This window comes from Symphalangus syndactylus, chromosome 4, assembly GCF_028878055.3.
Source record: "Symphalangus syndactylus isolate Jambi chromosome 4, NHGRI_mSymSyn1-v2.1_pri, whole genome shotgun sequence".
In the NCBI taxonomy this organism is placed as follows: domain Eukaryota; kingdom Metazoa; phylum Chordata; class Mammalia; order Primates; family Hylobatidae; genus Symphalangus; species Symphalangus syndactylus.
Genome location: NC_072426.2, coordinates 99,903,382 through 99,928,744, shown reverse-complemented (window position 1 = coordinate 99,928,744; position 25,363 = coordinate 99,903,382). Strand labels below are relative to the sequence as shown.

At 46.7% G+C, this 25,363-nt stretch overlaps 1 protein-coding gene across 13 annotated transcripts in view; it reads left to right on the top strand.

The window, feature by feature from the left end:
* Positions 1-25,363, top strand: part of SEC24C (SEC24 homolog C, COPII coat complex component) — a 28,130-nt gene that overhangs the window by 1,418 nt on the left and 1,349 nt on the right. For 2 of the 13 annotated variants that reach the window (XM_055275731.2, XM_063637503.1), the window contains exons 2-24: positions 1,191-1,277; positions 1,366-1,565; positions 5,658-5,793; positions 14,180-14,352; positions 14,576-14,947; positions 15,273-15,409; positions 16,663-16,731; positions 18,058-18,169; positions 18,410-18,537; positions 20,000-20,138; positions 20,349-20,464; positions 20,635-20,759; positions 20,899-21,090; positions 21,309-21,402; positions 21,598-21,714; positions 22,374-22,544; positions 23,348-23,444; positions 23,545-23,690; positions 23,892-24,030; positions 24,160-24,278; positions 24,381-24,560; positions 24,831-25,022; positions 25,260-25,349. In XM_055275731.2, coding sequence (XP_055131706.1) covers positions 1,394-1,565; positions 5,658-5,793; positions 14,180-14,352; positions 14,576-14,947; positions 15,273-15,409; positions 16,663-16,731; positions 18,058-18,169; positions 18,410-18,537; positions 20,000-20,138; positions 20,349-20,464; positions 20,635-20,759; positions 20,899-21,090; positions 21,309-21,402; positions 21,598-21,714; positions 22,374-22,544; positions 23,348-23,444; positions 23,545-23,690; positions 23,892-24,030; positions 24,160-24,278; positions 24,381-24,560; positions 24,831-25,022; positions 25,260-25,349 — 3,216 coding nt within the window. In that variant the 5' untranslated portion in view covers positions 1,191-1,277; positions 1,366-1,393. The remainder of the gene's footprint in view (positions 1-1,190; positions 1,278-1,365; positions 1,566-5,657; positions 5,794-14,179; positions 14,353-14,575; positions 14,948-15,272; positions 15,410-16,662; positions 16,732-18,057; positions 18,170-18,409; positions 18,538-19,999; positions 20,139-20,348; positions 20,465-20,634; positions 20,760-20,898; positions 21,091-21,308; positions 21,403-21,597; positions 21,715-22,373; positions 22,545-23,347; positions 23,445-23,544; positions 23,691-23,891; positions 24,031-24,159; positions 24,279-24,380; positions 24,561-24,830; positions 25,023-25,259; positions 25,350-25,363) is intronic. The other 11 variants (XM_063637508.1, XM_063637509.1, XM_055275733.2 and 8 more) reach the window with 9 other exon arrangements.

Genomic DNA, 25,363 nt, shown 5'->3' with positions numbered 1-25,363 from the left:
TGATCCGCCCGCCTCGGCCTCCCAAAGTGCTGGGATTACAAGCGTGAGCCACCGCGCCCGGCCTGCACTCGGTTTTAATCTGTTACCTTGCTAGAGTTTTCAGGTGTCCTTTATTTTTTATTATTTTTTTTTTTGAAAGGGAGTCTTGCTCTATTGCTCACGTTGGAGTGCAGTGGCGTGATCTCAGCTTATTGCAACCTCCACCTCCTGGGTTCAAGCGATTCTCCTGCCTCAGCCTCCCAAGTAGCTGGGATTACAGGCGGGTGCCACCATGCCTGTAATTTTTAGTAGAGACTGGGTTTCACCGTGTTGGCCAGGCTGGTCACGAACTCCTGACCTCAAGTGATGTGCCCGACTCGGCCTCCCAAAGTGCTGGGATTACAGGCGTGAGCCACTGTGCCCGGCCAACTTTTATTGATTTTAATGCTTCGGTTTTGGCCGGGCGTGGTGGCTCACACCTGTGATTCCAGCACTTTGGGAGGCCAAGGTGGGTGGATCACGAGGTCAGGAGATCGAGACCAGCCTGGCCAACAGGGCGAAAACCCGTCTCTACTAAAAATACAAAAACTAGCTGGGTGTGGTGGAATGCACCTGTAATCCCAGCTACTTGGGAGGCTGAGGCAGGAGAGTCGTTTGAACCCGGGAGGTGGAGGTTGCAGTGAGCCGAGATCGCACCACTGCACTCCAGCCTGGCAACAGAGTGAGACTCCATCTCAAAAAAAAAAAACAAAAAAAAAACCACCTTCAGTTTTAAGGTCCATACACCCTTTTGGTGGAAAGACTGGGGTTGGAGTATCATTTGTATTATGGCAGTTTGGCTAAAGAATGTCATTTCTGTAACTCAGCCTAAATTTTGTCATTGAGGGGGAAGGATTTTAGCGGATCTGTTTTAGATTTTTAGCCTGATTGATTTTAAATCAATTGTTCGGCACACTAGAGGGTACTCGATGTTTGCTGAATGAATGGATGCTAGAGTGAATGAATGGAAAGTGGGAACATTGTTTCTTTTGCCTGTAACATCAAGGTAGTTCATCAGCCACAAGACTCTGTGTGACTAGACACTAGAAATCATACCACTGGGGAATGGAGGCTGCTGCTCCATTTCAGTGGGTCTGTCTGAAGTTGAAATTTATACTATTTAGACAGTGACAAAAGGTGGGTGGTCAGAATAACAAAATCCTTGCTTTTAGGAGATATTCTGAATGCAGGCTGGGGCAGAAAATTACTAAGATCCTGTGGAAGTGTGAGGATTATTAAACTGATCACCATCTGATAAGGTCAATTTCTTTTTAACTCTACTTCCTGCCCTGAATAGTTGCTCTCTTTAGAAAGTTCACTTTGACTAATTTCTCTTCTCTGTAACAGGTGAGACCAAATCGGGAATGCTTTCATAATGAACGTCAACCAGTCAGTTCCACCTGTGCCACCATTTGGGCAGCCCCAGCCCATCTACCCAGGGTATCATCAGTCCAGCTACGGTGGGCAGTCAGGGTCCACAGCCCCCGCCATTCCCTATGGAGCCTACAATGGCCCAGTACCAGGCTATCAGCAAACACCTCCCCAAGGTATGTTTCTGTTTCCTTTGAACTAGGGAGGGAAATCAGCAGAGTCTTCAGGTTGGATTGTATTGCTCTAAGCTACCTGAGAAGTTTGGGTGACTGGGATTGAGGAACATAAATCTGGCCCTGTGTAGCTGAGAGCCCCATGGGCGCCATTCCCTTCCCTTTTTTTTTTATTATTTTAATTTTTTTTTTGAGACAGAGTCTTGCTCTGTCACCCATGCTGGAGTACAGTGGCACAATCTCAATTCATTGCAACCTCTGCTTAAGCACTTCTTCTGCCTCAGCCTCCCCAGTAGCTGGGATTACAGGCATGCACCAACATGTCTAGCTAATTTTTGTATTTTTTAAATTTATTTTGAGATGGAGTCTCTCTCTGTTGCCCAGGCTGGAGTGCAGTGGCACCATCTTGGCTCACTGCAACCTCCACCTCCCAGGTTCAAGCAGTTCTCTGCCTCAGCCTCCTGAGTAGCTAGGATTACAGGTACCCACCACCACACCAGCTAATTTTTTTGTATTTTTAGTAGAGATGGGGGTTTCACCATCTTGGCCAGGCTGGTCTTGAACTCCTGATCTTGTGATCCGCCCGCCTCAGCCTCCCAAAGTGCTGGGATTATAGGTGTGAGCTACCGTGCCTGGCCTGTAATTTTTTTTTTTTTTTTTTTTTTTTGAGACGGAGTTTCACTCTTGTTGCCCAGGCTGGAGTGCAGTGGCACGATCTCAGCTCACCGCAACCTCTACCTCCTGGGTTCAAGTGACTCTCCTGCCTCAGCCTCCAGAGTAGCTGGGATTACAGGCATGCACCACCACACCCCGCTAATTTTGTATCTTTAGTAGAGACAGGGTTTCTCCATGTTGGTCAGGCTGGTCTTGAACTCCCAACCTCAAGTGATCCACCCACCTTGGCCTCCCAAAGTGCTGGGATTACAGGCACGAGCCATCACACCTGGCCAATGTTTGTATTTTTAGTAGAGACGGGGTTTTACCAGTGGCCAGGAAGGTCTTGAAGAACTCCTGACCTCAAATGATCCACCAGCCTTGGCCTCCCAAAATGCTGGGATTACAGGCTTGAGCCACCATGCCTGGCCGCTTCTCTGTTTTTTTATTTTATTTTATTTATTTTATTTTTTATTTATTTATTTTTTATTTTTTGAGACAGTCTCGCTCTGTTGCCCAGGCTGGAGTGCAGTGGCACAATCTCGGCTCACTGCAACCTCCGCCTCCCAGATTCAAGCAATTCTCCTGCCTCAGCCTCCAGAGTAGCTGTGATTACAGGCGCCCGCCACCATGCCCGGCTATTTTTTGTATTTTTAGTAGAGACGCTGTTACACCATGTTGGCCATGCTGGTCTCAAACTCCTGACCTCAAATGATTCGCCCATCTTGGCTTCCCAAAGTGCTGACATTACAGGCATGAGCCACTACCTCTAGCCTTATTTTTAATTTTTTTTGAGATGGAATTTTGCTCTTGTTGCCCAGGCTGGAGTGCAGTGGCACAATCTCAGCTTACTGTAACTTCCGCTTCCCAGGTTTAAGCGATTCTCCGGCCTCAGTCTCCCAAGTAGCTGGGATTACAGGCATGTGCCACCACGCCTGGCTAATGTCTTGTATTTTTAGTAGAGATGGGGTTTCACCATGTTGGCCAGGCTGGTCTCAAACTCCTGGACTCAGGTGATCCACCTGCCTCAGCCTCCCAAATGCTGGGATTACAGGTGTGAGCCACCACACCCGGCCTTATTTTTTTCTTTTTTCTTTTTGAGCCGAAGTTTGGCTCTTATTACCCAGGCTGGAGTGCAATGGCACAATCTCAGCTCACTGCAACCTCTGCCTCCCAGGTTCAAGCGATTCTCGTGCCTTAGCCTCCTGAGTAGCTGGGATACAGGCGCCCACCACCACACCTGGCTAATTTTTTGTATTTTTAGTAGAGACAGGATTTTGCCATGTTGGCCAGGCTGGTCTCGAACTCCTGACCTCAGGTGATCTACTTGCCTCGGCCTCTCAAAGTGCTAGGATTACACACGTAAGCCACCGCGCCCAGCTGTCTTCCCTGTTTTTAGATAAGGTACTGTGTTTCTGCCTTAAGCCATCTAGTGGGAACACATCTCCCAGGTTCACTGACCGCTCACTTCCTGTGGGTATCACCTTGTGCAGCCTTACCTGGTCACATTGTTCAGAGCTAAATGGAAGGGTTGTGGTCCACACCCCTCTAGATCCTGTGACCAGGACCGAATATTTCCTGTTGACTTGTAGTCTCCTTGAAATAATTTATTCCTCATATATGTTGAGAAAGCCTCTTGTTGGACTGATGATTCTTATGTATAAATGACCCTGGGACAGTGTAGTTTATGGGGATGAAAAGTGTGATATTTGTGTGCCTGACTTTTGGTGCCTCTCCTGTCTTTCTTCTGATATCCGTCCTTTTCCTTTGCTTGAGTTTGCTCTGCTTCTTAGATGCTCTGTAATGTCATGGTAATAAGAGAATACTAATCTGATGCTGCTCTAGGTTCAATGTTTGGCTTTTAACCTTACTTTTTCTTTTTTTTTTTTTCTTTTTTGAGACAATCTTACTCTGTCGCCCAGGCTGGAGTGCAGTGGCATGATCTTGGCTCATTGTAACCTCTGCCTCCCGGGTTCAAGCAGTTCTCCTGCCTCAGCCTCCCAAGTAGCTGGGATTACAGGCACATGCCACCACGCCTGGCTAATTTTTATATTTTTAGTAGAGACAGGGTTTCACCCTATTGGCCAGGCTGGTCTCGAACTCCTGACCTCGTGATCCGCCCGCCTTGGCCTCCCAAAGTGCTGGGATTACAGGCGTGAGCCACCATGTCCGGCCTTACCTTACTTTCTCAAGAAGAGCGGCTAGTACTCTACAGATTCTCCAGAGGGGCTTTTTGGAAATAGTTAACAGTAGATCTTTGCTTAGGCTAGCCGATGATTTAGGGTATTCCAAACTCTATGCTTTCATAAAGGGATATGGAAAAAAGAAGGCATCAAGTAGGTACTGGTAAGATTTGGGAAATAATGAAGTATGACGATTTTAACTGTGGGGAAAAAAATATTGTGGTGAGATTAGGCCCCAGGTCTTTGGAAGAACCTTAATTCTAAGCTGAGACTTTGGCTAGACAGAGTCCACCTCCGCTTTGTCAAGTGCTCGAGTTTGGCATTCTCTAATGAGAAACCTTTGTTAGAGGAAAACATATCTGATTCTGTCATGGCTGGTGAGCAAGTTTAGGTTAATCATGTTCCTGTAGGCAGGTTCTATAATGTCTAATCTGTACTGAGGGCAGAGCAAAAGAAAAACATTCTTTGAACAGAGGTCATCCACATTTCAAAAGTGATGTGCCAAGTAACTAATTGCTTTCTCCCTGAACTTCATATGTGAAGAATGGCTAAGGGTAGTGTAAGTAGCTTTGATGGTGGTTCTAAGGAATAGGAAGGATGGAGTACAGCTTTTGTGAGGACATAGGTGGCAATGCTGATGGGAGGACAGGCCAGCTGTCCTTACTGAACTGTTGGGCAGAAACAAGGTCTCCAACCTATAGGAACACGTTCCTGAATCATGTGCTGTTTGACGTTTTCACACTTAGAAGTGGATGAAAGGATATAGTTAGTATAAGCAGAATGAATGAAGAAGAAGGTGGCAGAATAATCTCCCCAAGAGGTGCCTTTCTTTGCAGCCTAGTTCAGTATATTACTTGGTCGTCTTCTGAGTTTCCTTTTTCATATATGCTCCAAGTTTCTGAGTTCTGGAGTAAGATCTTTTCCTTAAAAGGGTTGGCTTGTTGTCTAGGGTAAGAATATTAGGCAGTCTTGGATTGACTGAGAGTATAGTGATCAAAGGAAGGCCCTACATTCTTGTGCCTCTGGCTACAGCTTCACCCCTAGTATGCTTGTCTAGGGGAGTGTAGGCCCCCTGTTGGGAATCTGTGTTTAGAATGCTGTAGCTACAGCTGTATGCTGGTAGTGTCCTTTTAACTGCCTAAACTGTGGTATTGGGCCAGTGAAGGTCTGAGTTTATTGATCCTTGCTTTGCATTCCTGGCTCAGGGTGGAGGAGAAAGTTATTTCCCAATCACTTAGTTTCTGTCCTTTACCCTCAGGTATGTCAAGAGCCCCACCTTCCTCGGGGGCACCTCCAGCCTCAACAGCACAGGCTCCTTGTGGCCAGGCTGCATATGGCCAGTTTGGCCAAGGAGATGTACAGAATGGGCCAAGCTCCACTGTTCAGATGCAAAGGTAGGTACTTGGTCAATCTAAAATTGGTCTGATGAGGCTGAGTGCGGTGGCTCATGCCTGTAATCCCAGCACTTTGGGAGGCTGAGGTGGGTGGATCACCTGAGGTCAGGAGTTCGAGACCAGCCTGGCCAACATGGCGAAACCCCGTCTCTTTTCTAAAATAAAAAATTAGCCGGGCGTGGTGGTGTGCACTTGAAATCTCAGACTGGGGAGGCTGAGGCAGAAGAATCATGAGGCAGAGGTTGCCGTGAGCCAAGATCGTGCCATTGCACTCCAGCCTGGGCGATAGAGTGAGACTCCGTCTCATAAATAAATAAATAAGTAAATAAATAAATAAATAAAATTGATCTGATGAAAGTAGAAAGGTTAGGAATGTATGGGGGTTTGTGTTTTTTTTTTTTTTTTTTCTCTCCTTTGCCTTTCTTGTAGATCACTTTTTCTCTTCCCTCTACCCTTTTGTACTTTGTCTTCTTTTTTCCAGGTTACAGGTACTGCTGACGTCCAGCCCTGTGGATTATTGACCCATCTTAGTACCTGGGTTCCTTTTCATATTCTTCATTTTCTGTGAACTTGAGTTTCTTGCTTTACTAGACATTCATCTTCAATAATGGTTGCAGTCCTATTGAGCCTACCCTAAGGGAGAAATGGGAAGAGGGAACCTCAGAATTATTTGCATTTCTTTTGACTTGCCCCTTTCCTCTAGATCAGGCACTTAGTAAGACTGATTGGTTAAGTTTGGGCACGGCCAGTTATGACCTGAAAGATACTAAAAGGGAAACCACATAAATGGTGAAAACTTCAGTGGTACAATGACCCAATAAACATCTTAGCATGAAAGTCCATTAAAGGAGGGCAGTCATCTCTATTAGAGTGCTTTTTAAAATTTTTTAATTTTTTTGAGACAGGGTCTCACTCTGTGGCCCAAGCTAGAGTGCAGTGGCAGGATCACAACTCCCTGGAGCCTGGACGTCTCAGGCTCAGGTGACCCTCCCACCTCAGTTTCCCAGGTAGTTGGGACTACAGGCATGCGCCACCACACCCAGCTAATTTTTTGTATTTTTAGTAGAGTTGGGGTTTCGCTGTGTTGCCCAGGCTGATCTCAAACTCCTGAGCTCAAGCAATCTGCCCACCTTGGCCTCCCAAAGTGCTGGGATTACAGGTGTGAGCCACTGCACCTGGTCAGGAGTGTTGTTTGTTTTTGGTAAATAAAGAGTAAAATATAACTGTGGGAAAGGGGTATGATAATAGAAAAGTCACTTTCTGGCACTTTAACTGGGTGTCCAGAATACACATTTTTAGCATCAAATGTAAGCCTGGGTAAGTCAAACAAGTGGGGTACATAGAAGATAACAAGTACACAAATGTACATAAAGTTATAAAACAAGGTGAGGATATAGTGAGGGGGTAGGGAGCTGTTTTAAATACATTGGTCCGTGCTGGGTGCAGTGGCTCACTCCTTTAATACCAGCACTTGGGGAGGCTGAGGTGGGAGGATTGCTTGAGCCCACAAGTTGAAGGCTGCAGTGAGCCATGATTGTACTGCTGCACTCCAGTCTAGGTGACAAAGCAAGACCCTGTCACAAAAAAAAAAAAACACCCATACAAAACAAGTGTATGCCTTAGTAAATTATTATATAGCAAACTCCTTTGTAACTACAACTACAACCCAGATGAAGAAATAGAACTTTGCCACTCACCCCAAAAGCCTTTTCCATGTGCCTCAATTCAAACATTATTCTCTCCCTCCCCTCATAAATAACAATTGTCCGCATTATCCTGACTCTTATAGTAATTACTTTCTTTTTTTTTGAGACAGAGTCCTGCCCTGTTGCCCATGCTAGAGTGCAGTGGTGTGATCTCAGTTCACTACAATCTCCAGCTCCCGGGTTCAGGTGATTCTCCAGCCTCAGCCTCCCGAGTAGCTGGGATTGCAGGTGCCTGCCATCATGCATGGCTAATTTTTTAATATTTTTAGTAGAGATAGGGTTTTGCCATGTTGGCCAGGCTGGTCTCAAACTCCTGACCTCAAGTGATCCACCCGCCTCAGCCTTCCAAAGTGCTCGGATTACAGGTGTGAGCCACCATGCCCAGCTGACTTTCTTGTGGTTTTTAAAAAATAGTTTACACTTGGCTGGGTGAGGTGGCTCATGCCCATAATCCCAGCACTTTGGGAGGCCAAGGTGAGAGGATTGCTTCAGCCCAGAATTTTGAGACCAGCCTGTGCAATATAGGGAGACCCCCATCTCTACAAAAGATAAAATGTTAGCTGGGCATGGTGGCATGCTTGTTGTCCTAGCTACTTTGGGAGGCTGAAGTGGAGGTATCATTTGGGCCCAAAAGGTCGAGGCTACACTGAGTGTGATCTCACCACTGCACTCCAGAGCTTGAGAAACAGACTGTGTCTCAAAAAAAATAAAAATAAAAATAAAGTTTACACTCAAATGTACAACCCCACATACCACAATTTAGTTTTACCCACAGGAAAAACACTTGGTGTGTCTTAAGTCTATAAGCTCCACCTCTGTCTTCTTTTTCTTAGTATTTATCTGTTGAAAACAGTTAACCCAAAGAATTTCCCACAGTTTGGACTCTTTACATAACATTTACATCACGCTTGTCCAACTCGTGGCTCACAGTCTGCATGCCCCAGGATGGCTTTGAATGTGGCCCAACACAAATTCATAAACTTTCTTAAAACATTATGAGTTTTTTATTTTTTTAAGTTCATTACCTGTCATTAGTGTAGTGTTAGTGTATTTTATGTGTGGCCCAAGACACTTCTTCCAATGTAGCCCAGGGAAGCCAAAATGTACCTAATACATTGTACCTAATACATTGTATTAGGTATTATAAGTAATCTAGAGATGATTTAAAGTACATGGGAGGAGGCTGGGTGTGGTGGCTTATACCTGTAATTCCAGCACTTTGGGAGGCCAAGGTGGGTGGATCACCTGAGGTCAGGAGTTTAAGACCAGCCTGGCCAACATGGTGAAACCCCATCTCTACTAAAAATACAAAAATTAGCTGGGTGTGGTGGCGGGCACCTATAATCTGAGCTACTTGGGAGTCTGAGGCAGGAGAATCGCTTGAACCCAGGAGGCAGAGGTTGCAGTGAGCCAAGATCGTGCCACTGCACTCCATCCTGGGCGACAGAGTGAGACTTCGTCTCAGGGAAAAAAAAGTATATGGGAGGTTATATGCAAATATGATGCCGTATAACCCACATCCAATTCTATTGACTCCACCTTCAAAATGTATCCCAAATCTCACTACAGTCATTCCTCAGTATCCATGGGGGAATGGTTCCAGGACCTCCCCTGACCAACAGATACCAAAATCCACAAATGCTTAAGTCCCTCATATAAACTCTATGCAAGTAGAGATGTTAGGTAGGCAGGTGCATGTACAAATCTGCAGCTCAAGACTGATGCTAGGACTGGAGATAAAAATTTGGGAGTCCTCAGTCTACAGATATTTAAAGCCATGGGACTAGATGAAATCATTTAAAAAGTGAGTATTGAGATTAAAGAATGGAATTGAGGACTGAGACTTGGAGCTTACCAACATTTAAAAGTAAAGAGGAGCCGCCATTAAAAGACAATGAGAGGCCAGGTGCAGTGGCTCACGCCTGTAATCCCAGCACTTTGGGAGGCTGAGACAGGCAGATTGCTTGAGCTCAGCAGTTCGAGACAAGCCTGGGCAACATGGCGAAACCCTGTCTCTACCAAAATACTAAAATTAGCCGGGTGTGGTGGCACATGCCTGTGGTCCCAGCTTCTTGGGAGGCTGAGGTGGGAGGATGGCTTGAAACCAAGAGGCAGAGGTTGCAGCGAGCCGAAATTGCACCGCTGCACTCCAACCTGAGTGACAGAGTAAGACCCCATCTCAAACAAACAAACAACAAAAAACAAAAGACAATGAGAAAGAGCAGTAGTGAGGCGGGAGATAAGCCAGGAGAGTGTGGTGTCCTGAAATCAGGTGAAGAGAGTATTTCAATAAGGTGAGAGAATAATCAGTCATGTCAGGTGCTGCCAAATTGTAAGATGAAGACTGAGAATTGACCATTGAATTTGGCAAGGTTGGCGTCATTGGTAAAGGCAGTTTCAGTGTAGAGATAAAGAAAACTACCCAGCTGGAGTGAGTAAGAGTTTCAGGCCAGGCGCGGTGGCTCACACCTGTAATTCCAGCACTTTGGGAGGCTGAGGCGGGGGGATTACAAGGTCAGGAGATCGAGACCATCCTGGCTAACATGGTGAAACCCCGTCTCTACTAAAAATACAAAAAATTAGCTGGGTGCGGTGGCGGGCGCCTGTAGTCCCAGCTACTCGGGAGGCTGAGGCAGGAGAATGGCGTGAACCCGGGAGGCGGAGCTTGCAGTGAGCCGAGATCGCGCCACTGCACTCCAGCCTGGGCGACAGACAGCGAGACTCCGTCTCAGGAAAAAAGAAAAAAAAGTTTCAACCAGGTGGTAGATTGACATAATCTGAAAACCCTCTGCTACCAAAGTCTAGAAAGGAGAGAGAAAATAGAAACAAAAAAAATTTTTAAGTGCAAAGTTAAGCTTAAAAGAAAATGTGAAATTCTTAAGTTTTAGAGACCAAGTGAGGACTGAAAGTCTTTTTTTTTTTTTTTTTTTTTTTTACATATGGAGTCTTGCTCTGTCACCCAGGCTGGAGTGCAGTGGCGCGATCTCTGCTTACTGCAACCTCCACCTCCCAGGTTCAAGCAATTCCCCTGCCTCAGCCTCCCAAGTAGCTGGGACTACAGATGTGGGCCACCATGCCCGGCTAATTTTTGTATTTTTAGTAGAGACAAGGTTTCACCATGTTGGCCAGGCTGGTCTTGAACTCCTTGCTTCAGGTGAACCTCCCCCCTCGGCCTCCCAAAGTGGTGGGATTATAGGCATGGGCCACTGTGCCTGGCCGTCAAGTGAGGACTGAAAATCAGAGTGGTAAATTGACTCTGGGGCTGCCTGTATATTGGGTGGATTCATCATGAGAAGCCAGGGCCTTAAATTTAAGCAGGTACTGGGGAAGGCAGATGAGTCCTTGGGCTTTCCTGAGAGTAGTTTTGGAACTGAGACATTGTTTATAAAGTCTGGACCTGGGCTGCACCTTCACTGAACAAGCCGACTAGGGGAAAAAAAGTCTGCACGCTGGAAGAGGGAGATAAGGAGTCCTGTTTCTCTCAGGCTGGCTGTGGATGGGTGAAAAAAAAAGTTCTTGGGACTGCAAATGGATGTGACAGATCTTTTTGGAATGATGAAAATGTTTTAAAATTTGATTCTGGTGATGGTTGCATAACTATAAATTTACTAAAAATCATTGACTTGTTCACTTAAAAGAAGTGAATGTAATGGTATGGAAATTACATCTCAATAATTTTTTTTTTTTTTTGAGACAGAGTTTTGCTCTTATTGCCCAGGTTGGAGTGCAATAGCACAATCTCAGCTCACTGCAGCCTCTGCCTCCTGGGTTCAAGTGATTCTCCTGCCTCAGCCTCCTAAGTAGCTGGGATTCCAGGCATGACCACCATGCCAGGCTAATGTATTTTTAGTAGAGACAGGGTCTCACCATGTTGGCCAGACTGGTCTTGAACTGACCTCAAGTGATTCACCTGTGTTGGCCTCCCAAAGTGCTGGGATTACAGGTGTGAGTCACTGTTCCTGGCCAATTTTTTTTTTTTTTTTTTGAGACGAAGTCTCGCTCTGTTGCCCAGGCCGAAGTGAAGTGGTGTGACCTTGGCTCACTGCAACCTCCACCTCCCAGGTTCAAGTGAATCTCCTGTCTGAACCTCTTGAGTAGCTGGGATTATAGGTGTGCACCACCACGCCTGGGCTAATTTTTGTATTTTTTTAGTAGAGATGGGGTTTCACCATGTTGGTCAGGCTGATCTTGAACTCCTGACCTCAAATGATCCATCTGCCTCAGCCTCCCAAAGTACTGGGATTACAGGCATGAGCCACTGCACCTGGCCTAATTTTTTTTTTTTTTTAAATTAGAGGCCAGGTGCAGTGGCTCATGCCTGTAGTAATCTCAACACCTTGGGAGGCTGAGACAGGAGGATCACTTGAGGCCAGAAGTTTTAGACCAGCCTGGGCAACATAGGGAGATCCTGTCGCTATCAAAAAAAAAAAAAAATAGCTGAGCATTGTTGGTGTGCCTGGGAAGCAGAGGTGGAGGCAGGAGGATTGCTAGAGCCCTGGAGGTTGAGGCTACAGTGAGCCATGATGGCTTCACTGCACTGTAGCCTGGGTGACAGAGTAAGACCCTGTCTCAAAAACCAAAAAAAAAAAAAATCAATCTAGGATGACACTGTCATTATTGGAGTACCTTCTGGAAACAAATGTGGAACAACCACACCTCAGTCTGGGCTGGAAGGGATTATCAGAGAAAGGCATTTTGATTGGAGTTGGGCCAGGCACAGTGCTCATGTTTGTAATCCCAGCACTTTGTGAAGCCAAGGTGAGACGATTGATTGAGCCCAGGAGTTCAAGACTATCCTGGGCAGTGTAGCAAGACCCTGTCTCTACAAAAAATAAAAAAATTAACTAGGTGTGGTCGTGTGTGCCTGTGGTCTCAGATACTTGGGAGGGAGGCTTAGGTGGGAGGATTGCTTGAGCCCAGGAGGTCAAGGCTGCAGTGAGCCACAGATAGTGAGTGCCACTGTACTCCAGTCTGGGTGACAGAGCGAGACGCTGTCTCAAAAAAAAAAAAAAAAAAAGTAAGGCTGGGCACGGTGGCTCACGCCTGTAATCCCAGCGCTTTGGGAGGTTGAGCAGGCAAATCACAAGTTCAGGAGTTCTGAGACCAGCCCGGCCAACATAGTGAAACCCTGTCTCTACTAAAAATACAAAAATTAGCCAGGCATGATGGTGGACATCTATAGTCCCAGCTACTCGGGAGGCTGAGGCAGGAGAATCACTTGAACCCAGGAGGCAGAGGTTGTAATGAGCTGAGATCGGACCACTGCACTCCAGCCTGGGCGATAGAGCGAGACTCCATCTCAAAAGAAAAGAAAAAAAAAAAAAGAAGTAGAGACAGAGTATAGACCTATTCTTTTGTAATGTTTAGCTAAAAGGGGAGCAAAAGTTTGAGGGGGCTGTGAGGTAATTTGGTTGAATTTTTAAAAAGTTTTTTGAGATATAATTCATATACTATGCAATTCACCTATTTAAAGTGTTTTTGTATATTTAATGGTTTTTAATATATTGACAAATATGTGCTGTCACAATTTAGTATATTGACAGATATCACTACAGTTTTAGAACATTTTCATCATCTGAAGAAGAAATACTGCATTCTTTAGCTACCCCTGTTTAGCTATTCCCCCATTCCCCTATTCTTCGAACCTTAAGCAACTCCTGATCTACTTTCTGTCTCTAAAGATTTCCCTATTCTGGACTTTTCATTAGAATAGAATATATACTATGTGATATTTTATAACTGACTTCTTTAATTTAGCATAATATTTTCAACATAATATGCTATGTTGTAGCGTATATTAGTACTCCATTCCTTTTTGTGGTTAAGTGGTTTTTCATTGTGTAGCTACATGCCACATTTTGTTTATCCATTCTTCTGTTGATAGACATTTGGGATGTTTCCACGATAGTTGGTTTTTGGGTTTTTTTTGTGTGAGAGATGTTTGTATGTTTTTGTGCTGATGGGAATAATCAGAGAGGGAGACACTGAATGGAAAGTATATTGGAAAGACGCTGTGGTAGACTGAGGTGGGCGGATTCGTTGAGCTCAGGCGTTTGAGACCAGCCTAGGCAACATGGCGAGACTCCGTATCTATAAAAAATACAAAAACTAGCCAGGCATGGTGGCGTGTGCCTTTGGTTTCAGCTACTTGAGAGGCTGAGGTGGGAGGATCACCTGATCCTGGAAAGTTGAGGCTGCAATGAGCTGTGATCACACCACTGCACTTCGGCCTGGGTGGCAGAGTGAGACCCTGTCTCAAAAAAAAAAAAAAAAAAAAAAAGCTGGATAATCGATCTGCATTTGTTTGATTTCATATTTATTAAGGTTCATGCATGCTTATGCGTGCCTTCCCTTTCAGTGCTTCAGATTACAAAACTAAGATGTTTGTCAAAGAATTGAAGCAGAGGAAGCAGTAATTTAGTTAGCAGAGTAAATAGTACTTGACCTGAGGGTGCTTGGTTTATGTTTGTGGAGTGAGCTTAATGGAAAACAAGATTTGCCATGAATAATCAGGAATATAATTTACCCACAAATATACAAAAGTATGAAGCCATAAAAGAACTCAGGGTGAGAGTAAGATGTCACAAAACAATGTAGCTTCCTGTATGATGCAAAGCTTCTGCAGACTTCAGAGGGTGTCCTGGCCCCACTAGTCACCTCTGCTTGCTTTCTTTTCACAGGCTGCCTGGGTCTCAGCCATTTGGGTCCCCATTGGCCCCTGTGGGCAACCAGCCAGCTGTGCTTCAGCCCTATGGCCCTCCCCTGACAAGTGCACAGGTGACTACCCAGCTGTCTGGAATGCAGATCAGCGGTGCTGTGGCCCCAGCCCCTCCTTCTTCAGGGCTGGGCTATGGTGAGTGGCTGTGAACACAGGAATGTTACTGTCCCCTCTTCAGAGGCATCAGACTCTGGGGTTATACCTGAATCTCTTTTATTTCCCTTGTATTTCCTGTGCCTCTGAGCCTCAGAAGATGAGACAGTCATACCTGCCCCTCTTGTGTGGAAAGGGAAGTGATTTACTGAACAAGGAGGCAGAATGACTGGGCTTTTGACTCTACCTTTATTCTACTTCTCAGGCCCACCAACATCTCTGGCTTCAGCCTCAGGAAGTTTCCCTAACTCTGGTCTATATGGCTCCTATCCTCAGGGCCAGGCTCCTCCCCTTAGCCAGGCCCAAGGTCATCCTGGGATCCAGACTCCCCAGCGATCTGCCCCATCACAGGCCTCCAGCTTCACACCCACAGCTTCAGGGGGTCCTCGGCTGCCTTCGATGACTGGTCCACTCCTGCCTGGACAGAGTTTTGGAGGGCCCTCAGTAAGCCAGCCCAACCATGTGTCTTCACCTCCTCCTCAAGCTCTGCCCCCTGGCACCCAGATGACTGGGCCCCTGGGACCACTGCCACCTATGCACTCCCCACAGCAGCCAGGCTATCAGCCCCAACAAAATGGTGAGTCTTTCCCAAGGTCTGTCTAGAAGCTAGAGGCTTCAGCTACTCAGGTGGTTTTTGATGTTTTTTATTTGTTTGTTTTTAGTATTACTTGCTAAGTGGTGAATTAGATGGGCAGCTTCAGGGTATTATTCCTAGGATATGGGGTTTATAAGACATTATTTTTTCTTGTAGTTCAGATAACATGGTATTTTTCTGAATGGCTTTGCCAGGCATTAGTGTACCTCATAATTCTATGTTTGTAGGAGTCTAGTCATTTTCCTGAGGCCTTAAGAAGAGATAGGGATGGGATTTTGAGTTCATCAACCTTGTGTCCTTGTCTCAGGTTCCTTCGGACCAGCCCGGGGCCCTCAGCCTAATTATGGAAGCCCCTACCCAGCAGCACCCACCTTTGGCAGTCAGCCTGGGCCTCCTCAGCCACTGCCTCCTAAGCGCCTGGACCCTGATGCCATCCCAAGCCCTGTAAGTAGAAACTTACATGGTCCTGAGGAAAGGTTTGTGTCTGCCAGATAGGCAGGTCAATCTAGATGAAATGTTTGCCTAGCATTTTCTGATAATTTTCCCTTTTTGTTCATCTTCTTGGAGAACTTACATATAATTTGATTCTGAACTGGAACTTGAGGTTCTAGGAGTCTTTTGAGGGGCTGTTTTACTCTATAGCTGGGCAGAGAAGGAAGGGAAACCAAGAGTGAGCAGCAGCACCAGTAGATGTCTGAGTTGAGGGCTGCACTCTGTCACTACTGTACATACATAGTATAGTAGCCTTTGTCCTTCTGTGGAGCAGTGACTGGGTCTTGTCCCCTTAGATCTAGAAGGATGGCATTCTTCCTAATGGGTAGAGCAGGTGGGAATTCTCTGATGTGAGATGTTAAGAGAAGGAAAGCCTCACTGGATTCTCTGCTGTTACTTGGACAGTTTTAGGAGGAAGTCCCCAGTACTTTTGTTTGGTAGGCTTCTGCTGTGTGGATGGGGAAGAGTGAACGACAGTTTATGAGGGCAGTGTGTATGTAAAGTCCCACTGGAGAGCTGCTTTTCCCAGGAAGAGGGTGAATTGCACCCTTGGAGCCATCAGAATCCTCAGGCCCTCCTTATCAGACTCAGAATAGAGACTAGGACTATACTGCCAAGTAGGGGACACTTTATAGTTCTGTCTGTAACATTTGCTATGTCAGTTACCTTGCCATGCTTAGCCATTGTCATATTCCATTCTATTCTCTTCCCTCTTCCTCCTTTGGGTAACCAACACAGTGAGGGAGCCTGTTGGCCAAGGAGAACTCAAGAGGATTAAGCAGCCCCTCCTTCCTTCCCCCTTCTTCAGTGAGAAGGAGAGTCTGGTTGGACGTGAAGGGAGGCTTCTTTCAGCATAAGATAGTCCTTAGAATGGGAGGTTTGGCCTTTTAGGGGGAACACTCCTCTTCTTCTTCCTTAAGGTTTCTTCCATTCAGCCTCAGCCCCTCCCTGTATAACTCCTGCTTGCCTCCTGTTTGCCCCTTTCCTTATCTTTCTACATCATAGTCTGAGCCATTAAAGCCTCTGTGTTGGGCCAGAAAGACTTAGAATTTCATATCTAGAGGGGGCTTGATTTCAGCAATATGAGCTGGGCTCCAGCTGTTCATGTCTAATTCAACAGGGTAGAGAGAAGTAACATCTGCCTCTTGTTCTTTTGTCTCCCTCCTTGTATTCCCCTGCTGCCTTTATTATTAAAACACTAAAAGCAACTCAGTGAGCTGCCTCCTCAGCAGAAAACCAGGCACAGAATAGACCCCGATGCCATTCCTAGTCCAGTAAGTGCAGGGGGTGGGTGTTTGTGCATGTCATTCCTGTATTAGTGCCATCCATGCATGCCTGTGACCTCATCTTCACCTCATCTACCATGTCCATTCCTCTCCATTCTCTTCCTTTAGCCCTAGCCCTTCTAGATACTCACTTATACAAGCTAAAAGGATATGCATGCCTCAAGTCACCAGGTAATGAAGAGGTAGCAAGCTGTTTGCCTTGAGTATGCGGTGGTGGAAGGTCAGGCTCTAAGGGTGGGGTCAGGTGGCACGTCAAGCTTTGGCTTTAGTTCTGCTGGCTCCTCCAGGAGCCTGCAGGTGATGTGTTATGGAAGAGGACAAAGTTGAACAGTAGATCATTCCACTTTGGATTTGATTTGTCTGTAGCCTGTTGTGGAGAAATATTGGGGTAGGAATGTACAGATTCATAGTATCCCAAACTGGCATTTCTTACAGGAGAAGGGACTGCTGATTTGGGAAAGTGTGGGTACTTTCTCATCTGAAGAGTCTTTTTGATTCTGATATATTTCTAAGCTTCAACCTTTCTGCTATGGGATACAGAGTCTTATTTGCCCTTTGCTTTTTCTGGTTTTCCAAACCCATCTTGAAGTATCTGAACCCCCAAAGGTCATGAGCCTGCATAAAGGTCTGAATACCAGCTTTGCAGGTCCTTTATTTTCCTTTGCTGAGTCTGTCAAAATGTGGAGGACTGAGGATTGAGCTATAAGGATTGGGTACTTCTCCTCTCCTCCTATATGTACACATTGATGCTTACCTGAAAGGCAGCATCTGCTTCCTCACCTTACTTGATCATTTCTGGCTGTTTAAATCTCTCCTCACCCTGTCCCTTGTAATTTCATTGAGTGTAGAATCATTCCAGGTAGATTCATTTTTACGTGATTACTGTTGTCTGTTTTCCTGCTCCGACTCAGAATGTGTCTTGGGGAGAGGATGGGGGAAGGCATGATGGGGGAGGGGAATGGAATCTAATCATGTTTGAAGGTTTGTGATCAGAGCTGGGGCTTTTCCTGGAATGGGAGGAATGAGAGGGTGTTCACCATTGATGGGGGGTAGAGGGCAATTCATAAAGAAGCCCACTCTCATGTTGCCTGCCCAACAGGCTGCTGGGAGTGAAAGATTGGCTGCTGTAGAGTGAAAGATTGGCATTGCAGCATTTTATATGATCTCCAGAAGGAGAACAGGCCTGGTGCATGAGGTGTTCCTTGGCAAATTTTTAGTTTTTGTGTTACAGCTCTAGCCTTTTTTTCTCTTGGCACTCTGGGACCTCACACTTCCTTTTTCTTCTGTCACCTCACTCATTGCACTTCTCTGCAGATTCAGGTCATTGAAGATGACAGGAACAACCGGGGTACAGAGCCATTTGTTACTGGAGTACGGGGCCAAGTGCCACCCTTAGTCACTACCAACTTCCTGGTGAAAGACCAAGGTGAGAATGGAATTAGCTCCTCCCACAGGGGCTTTTTCTTCAAGATTATCAGCTTATGGTTGGGGCTTTTTTTTTTTTTTTTTTAGTTTTTAACCAGAGACAAGTTCCCTCTAGTCCCTCTGGGGGAAAAAGCCACCATCACCTCTAGCTTTGTGGAGTTGATGGTGTGGATCACCAATGGAGAGATAGTGTCTGGAAGGATTCTGTGATCTGACTCGGGTCTTCTGCCTCCTTCTTCAGGGAATGCAAGTCCCCGATACATCCGATGTACATCCTATAATATCCCTTGCACATCTGACATGGCTAAGCAGGCTCAGGTGCCCCTGGCAGCAGTCATCAAACCGCTGGCAAGGCTGCCCCCAGAGGAGGTGAGTCAGGCAAGGGGCTAGAGTGTAATGAAAGGGAGGGAGGTAGAGAGGGGACTAAAGTGTCTTCCTGGATGTGATTCTGGCTTCACAATGGAAGATATTTTAGTTAGGCAGGAGAGGAGACTATCTTTAGTGGCTTTCTATCCCAGGGCCCATGCCTGGAGAGGGGATGGTAGGGATGAGAGCAAAAGCCCAAGACATTGCTGGGAAGGAACAGAGTCCCTAGAGGGAACAAGCGGGATGAAAAGAGGTAGGGCCAGGCCGGGCGCGGTTGCTCATGCCTATAATCCTAGCACTTTGGGAGGCCAAGGTGGGCGGATCACGAGGACAGGAGATCAAGACCATCCTGGCTAACACGGTGAAACCCCGTCTCTATGAAAAATACGAAAAATTAGCCGGGCGTGGTGGCGGGCGCCTGTAGTCCCAGCTACTTGGGAGACTGAGGCAGGAGAATGGCGTGAACCCGGGAGGCAGAGCTTGCAGTGAGCCGAGATCGCGCCACTGCACTCCAGCCTGGCCGACAGAGCGAGACTCCATCTCAAAAAAAAAAAAAAAAAAAAGAGGTAGGGCCAAATTGTAGGGGAGAAGACAGCTGAATGTAGGAACCTCTCATATCATGGTCATCTCCAGATGATGAGAAGGACATCATTCCATGTTTTCCTGACCTGTCATCCCAGGTTAGGGCTGTTAGAACAGCATATAAGAGAAAAGGGAGATTAGGATCCAGTGATCCTTCTGTCACCTGTTTTGGGACCTGATCTGTCACCCCAGTACCTGATACCAGCATGAAGACAGCGAGCTAGGCAGCTGCTCCGCCAGGCCTTGGTAGGATACTCATATTCAGCCTTGCTTATCTTACTATAGGGTTCTCTATTACTAGAAGCCCAAGGCTCAGTTTATATTCTGCTTATCTCTCCATCTTTCTCTGTATGTTTGTCTATTTCTATCTGGATCCCATTGGGGATAGTTGGGCACTGGTCTCTTATGTGTAGGGTGACATTTGCCTGGGGCATCAGTAGCTGGCACAGAATCCCAGGGATGGGGAGGAGGTGTTATAGATATTTGGTTAGGGAAGGAGCTGGAGTCAAGATTCTTAGAGCAAGAGTGAAGGGCATTAGAAATGGGGCCAGAAAGGGGAATCCTAGATAATCTTGGCTTTCTCCCTCATATGCCCATGGCAGCCCCTGGTCTGATATGGCTGGTTTTGCATTTCCTCTTCTCTTTCAGTGAGAAATGCAGCTCTAGGGGTGGGATGTAGGAAGAGGGAACTATATAATTTTTACTCATAGGGACATTTTCCTGTGATTTGTCTTTACTCCCTTTCATCATTGTGCTCCGTACTCCCTCTGTAGACAGAATATCTGCGCCATGCGCCTTCTCCCTCCGGTTGTTCCTCCTCATCTTCTGGCTGAACCTACTGTAGTTTTCCTTTATGTCTGATCCCCTCCCCTTTGCGCCTTAGGCTTCACCATATGTTGTGGACCATGGGGAATCTGGTCCTTTGCGCTGCAACCGCTGCAAAGCATACATGTGTCCCTTCATGCAGTTCATTGAAGGAGGGAGGCGTTTCCAGTGCTGTTTTTGCAGCTGTATCAATGATGGTATGTTCATGGAAGCTGGGATTTAGGGGAAGGCCTTGATTGTATCTTCCTTGTTCTCTATTAAATAGTTAGAGAGATGAGGGGCCATCTTTCAGGAGCTGGGGAAGTAGGGCACATGGGAATGAGGGATAGCGGAGTGAGCTCAGCTAGGGCCAGAATACTAAGATTGAAACTGGATCTTCGAGTAACACACTGCCATGCTTCCCACAGTTCCCCCCCAGTATTTTCAGCACCTGGATCATACCGGCAAACGTGTGGATGCTTATGACCGCCCTGAGCTATCCCTGGGCTCTTATGAATTCTTGGCCACTGTAGATTACTGCAAGGTGAGGGAAGGTAGCATGGGAGGAGCAGTGAGTGGAGGATAATGAGACAGCTGAGAATGGCTGTTATCATTTCCCTCACCCCTTTTTTGTCCCTTTTTGATGCTGACTTCTCTATAGTCAACTGGCCTGCTTACCATTACCCCTCTCCCCAACATTTTCTTCCTCTGCAGAACAATAAGTTCCCCAGCCCTCCTGCCTTTATCTTCATGATTGACGTCTCCTACAATGCCATCAGGACTGGTCTTGTTAGGCTCCTCTGTGAGGAGCTCAAGTCACTGTTAGACTTTCTACCTAGGTGAGAGTTACAGAACTGAGGTGTTTCCTGGGGTTAATGATAGGGCATCTGGGTTGACTGAAGAGATGTAGCTTGATGTCATGAAGTTGTGGGTGGTGGAAAAGGTGGCAAGTCTAGGTAACAATGTCACTTTCTACAGGGAGGGTGGGGCAGAAGAGTCAGCAATCCGCGTTGGCTTTGTCACCTACAATAAGGTGCTCCACTTCTATAATGTGAAGAACTCATTGGCCCAGCCACAGATGATGGTTGTGTCTGATGTGGCTGACATGTTTGTGCCACTGCTGGATGGCTTCCTGGTCAACGTCAATGAGTCTCGGGCAGTTATCACCAGGTAAGAGCCAGATTGTGGAGGTAAAGGTTGGGGGTGGCATGGGTACCACCATAGAAGGTCATGGAGTTGAGCAGAGGTGTTGGGCAGTAGATGGAAAGGGGCTGTGGCGCACGAGTTGTCAGATTCTAGAGGCCTGATGACTCTTCAGGGATTCGAGAACTGAGGTATCTGGAATCTGGATAGCAATTTTGGTTGTTTTCTGTCACCTATCTCTTTAGCTTATTGGATCAGATTCCAGAAATGTTTGCAGACACAAGGGAAACAGAGACAGTATTTGTCCCAGTTGTCCAGGCTGGGATGGAGGCTCTGAAGGTAAGGCTGGAGTATCGGGCAAAGTCCTGTAACTCATTTTCCTCTGACCATCTTATCGCCTGGGATACAACCTCTCTTTCTTCAGTAGTGGGTGACTGTCCAGTATGTTAGACTGACATAGTTGGTGCTTAATAAATGACAAGGGAAGGGATGGATGAATAAAGAATAAACAAGTAGTCCTCTCTTTTTTCCTAGGCTGCTGAGTGTGCAGGGAAGCTCTTTCTATTCCATACATCCCTGCCCATTGCCGAGGCCCCAGGGAAACTGAAGAACAGAGATGACAGGAAGCTGATCAATACAGACAAGGAGAAGGTGTGGGACTGGAAAATGGGGGAGGGGAAGGATTTTTCATTACAGAGGAAGTGGGGACTCTACTTTCTTGATGGGGGCTAGGACCAGACACTCCACCCTTTTAAATACCGTATCTGTGACTGCCAACCTCCACTGCTGCCATACTTCTCTACTCCATCTGATGCCAAAGCTGTTGGTAGACTCTTCTATTTATTTATTTTTTAAAGGAGAACTTTTGGCTGGGCATGGTGGCTCATGCCTGTAATCTGAGCACTTTGGGAGGCCAAGGTGGGCGGATTTTTGAGGCCAAAAGTTTGAGACCAGCCTAACATGGCAAAACCCTGTCTCTACTAAAAATACAAAAATTAGCCGGGTGTGGTGGCACACACCTGTAATCCCAGCTACTTGGGAGGCTGAGGCAGGAGAATTGCTTGAACCTGGGAGGCAGAGGTTGCAGTGAGCTGAGGTCATGCCACTCTATGCCAGCCTGGGTGACAGAGTGAGACCCTCTCTCAAAAAAATAATAATATAAAAGAGAATTTTTTACTATTGGAAAATCCTTGGAAGTAGATCTGAAGTCTTCCATGAATTTGAATATCCCATGCTAGATATACAGTTCTCAAATAGGGTGGAGCTGAGATATTTGAACATTTTCTTCTCCCCATTTTCTTTCCCCCTAGACTCTGTTCCAGCCTCAGACAGGTGCCTATCAGACCCTGGCCAAAGAGTGTGTGGCCCAAGGCTGCTGTGTAGATCTCTTTCTCTTCCCTAACCAGTACGTGGATGTGGCCACGCTCTCTGTTGTGCCCCAGCTCACCGGAGGCTCTGTCTACAAATATGCTTCCTTTCAGGTATGGTGTGGGATTTGGGGTGGCAGGTGGCAGCAGGGCTGGGAATATCTGCTTATATATGGAGTGGCTGACTCATTAATAGAAATAGTGTTGGGGCCAGGCACAGTGCCTCACACCTGTAATCCCAGCACTTTGGGAGGCTGAGGCAGGCAGATCACCTGAGGTCAGGAGTTCAAGACCAGCCTGGCCAACATGGCAAAACCCCATCTCTACTAAAAATACAAAAATTAGTCGTGTGTGGTGGCGGGCGCCTGTAATCCCAGCTACTCAGGAGGCTAAGAATCCCTTGAACCCGGGAGGCGGAGGTTGCAGTGAGTCGAGATTGCGCTACTGCACTCCAGCCAGGGTGACAGAGTAAGACTCCGTCTCCAAAAAAGAAGAAATAGTGTTGGAAGAGAAGACTGCGTAGTCTGAAGAAGTGAGCCCGAGAGTGTGGCAGTTAGGAACATGGGCCTTGGAATCAGTCCTGCATTGATATTCTGGCCCCACCACCTTACTAGCTACATGACCTAGGATAAATTTCTTAAGTACTTCCTCTTTTGTTCCTTCATCTGCAAAATGGGGTTAAAATACTTAAGTAGGATTTGTCTACAGAGTTAAATAATTATATGTAAAGCACTCTGTGTGGTACCTGGCATGCAGTCTGAGTGTTTAAAAGCTATTATTGTCATCATCATTATCATCTTCACTGTTATGATGATGAAAATTAGGTGGCCTTGTAGAGTGGAAGGAGTACAGGGAGATTGTCTGCAGGATGAGCTATGTCTAGTCAGTGATATGACTCTGGGCCTGGGGGCATGCAGGTGGAGAATGACCAGGAGCGGTTCCTGAGTGACCTGCGTCGTGATGTCCAGAAGATTGTTGGCTTTGATGCTGTGATGCGGGTCCGGACAAGCACTGGTCAGTCCTGGTTGAAGAGCAGGTGGGGGGGCTAAATCTGGAAGGGAGGCATGTGGCACTTGTCATACCTTTTGCCCTGACCCTGTCCATGTGGCCTCAGGTATCCGTGCTGTAGATTTCTTTGGAGCTTTCTACATGAGCAACACCACAGATGTGGAGCTGGCTGGGCTAGATGGGGACAAAACAGTGACTGTGGAGTTCAAGCATGATGATCGGCTCAATGAAGAGAGTGGAGCCCTCCTGCAGGTGGCAGGTGGCAGGCGGGAGGCGGGGCTGGGCAGGAAGTGTTTCATTCGCTTGGTATAGAAGAGGGTGAGGAGTGGGTAGAGAGCACTGGAAGAAGAGACTGGGCAGGGGAGTGGCTCATTTCTCTCTTCTAGTTTAATAATGTAGCAAAGGGCCTTTGTGAGGGAGGGGTGTGAGTTCCCCCTTTCTCCCTTCCCCTAGTGTGCCCTGCTTTACACCAGCTGTGCAGGGCAGCGTCGGCTCCGCATCCATAATCTGGCCCTGAACTGCTGCACCCAGCTGGCTGATCTGTATCGAAACTGTGAGACTGACACGCTCATCAACTACATGGCCAAGTTTGGTGAGGGTAGAGGCAGGGCAGGGTGGGATTGGGACTGAGAGGTCCAGGATGGTGAGTGGGTAGTTGTGATGGTGGGAATGCACACATGATGGGCAGCTGACCAGTGACTATCTTTGCTTTCCCATCCAGCATATCGGGGAGTCCTGAATAGCCCTGTGAAGGCTGTTCGTGACACTCTCATCACCCAGTGTGCCCAGATCCTGGCCTGTTACAGAAAGAACTGTGCTAGCCCCTCCTCTGCAGGACAGGTGGGGCAAGTATATTAGTAGGAGGTGGGGTTGTTGGGCCAGATGTTTGCATTTGGAAGGGATTTCTCATGATCATCAACTTTATTTTGATAATCCCCTCAGTTGATCCTTCCTGAGTGCATGAAGCTACTCCCAGTTTACCTGAACTGTGTGTTGAAGAGTGATGTCCTGCAGCCTGGAGCTGAAGTCATTACTGATGACCGTGCCTATATCCGACAGCTAGTTACCTCCATGGATGTGGCTGAGACCAATGTCTTCTTCTACCCTCGGCTCTTACCTTTGGTGCGATTGAGGGTTGGAGTATGAGATCTTGCATGGAGCAAAGGGCCTCTTAGTAGGAGGAAAGGATAGGCTAATAGCAGTCTGACACTAGTGGAATTTGTTTTTATGTATTTTAGCTGATGTAATTTTCACAGAGAGAGTTACTGAGACCTCAGAAGGGATGGTGTCTGAGGACTTAGCTTTTAGAATTTTGTGTGTGGTGGTGGGGGCGGGGAGCGCAGACTTGTCTTATGGTCCTTGGTAACCTTTTGCTCCCTTCCTTTTGTCTAGACAAAGTCTCCCATTGAGAGTACCACCGAACCACCAGCAGTTCGAGCCTCTGAAGAGCGTCTGAGCAATGGGGATATATATTTACTGGAGAATGGGCTCAACCTCTTCCTCTGGGTGGGAGCAAGCGTCCAACAGGGTGTTGTCCAGAGCCTTTTCAGTGTCTCCTCCTTCAGTCAGATCACCAGTGGCTTGGTGAGGGCAGGGAGTCAAGGAGAATATGAGTGTGGAAGTATACTTTGTGAAACAATTGGGAGCCAATAAAGTTAGTGTGCTAGTCCCCTCAAGTATCAGGGAACACTTGGGGACAAGGGCAGTTGCTGTCATTCTTCCCAGGCTTCCTTGTTTCAGATGATGCATTGATGTATGCTGCCCCACCTTGACTGAACTCAGAGTGCCTTACCATAAGGATAAATGAATTTTGTGTTCTAGAGTGTTCTGCCAGTTCTGGATAATCCACTGTCCAAGAAGGTTCGAGGCCTCATTGATAGCTTACGGGCACAGAGATCCCGGTACATGAAGGTAACACTGATCTG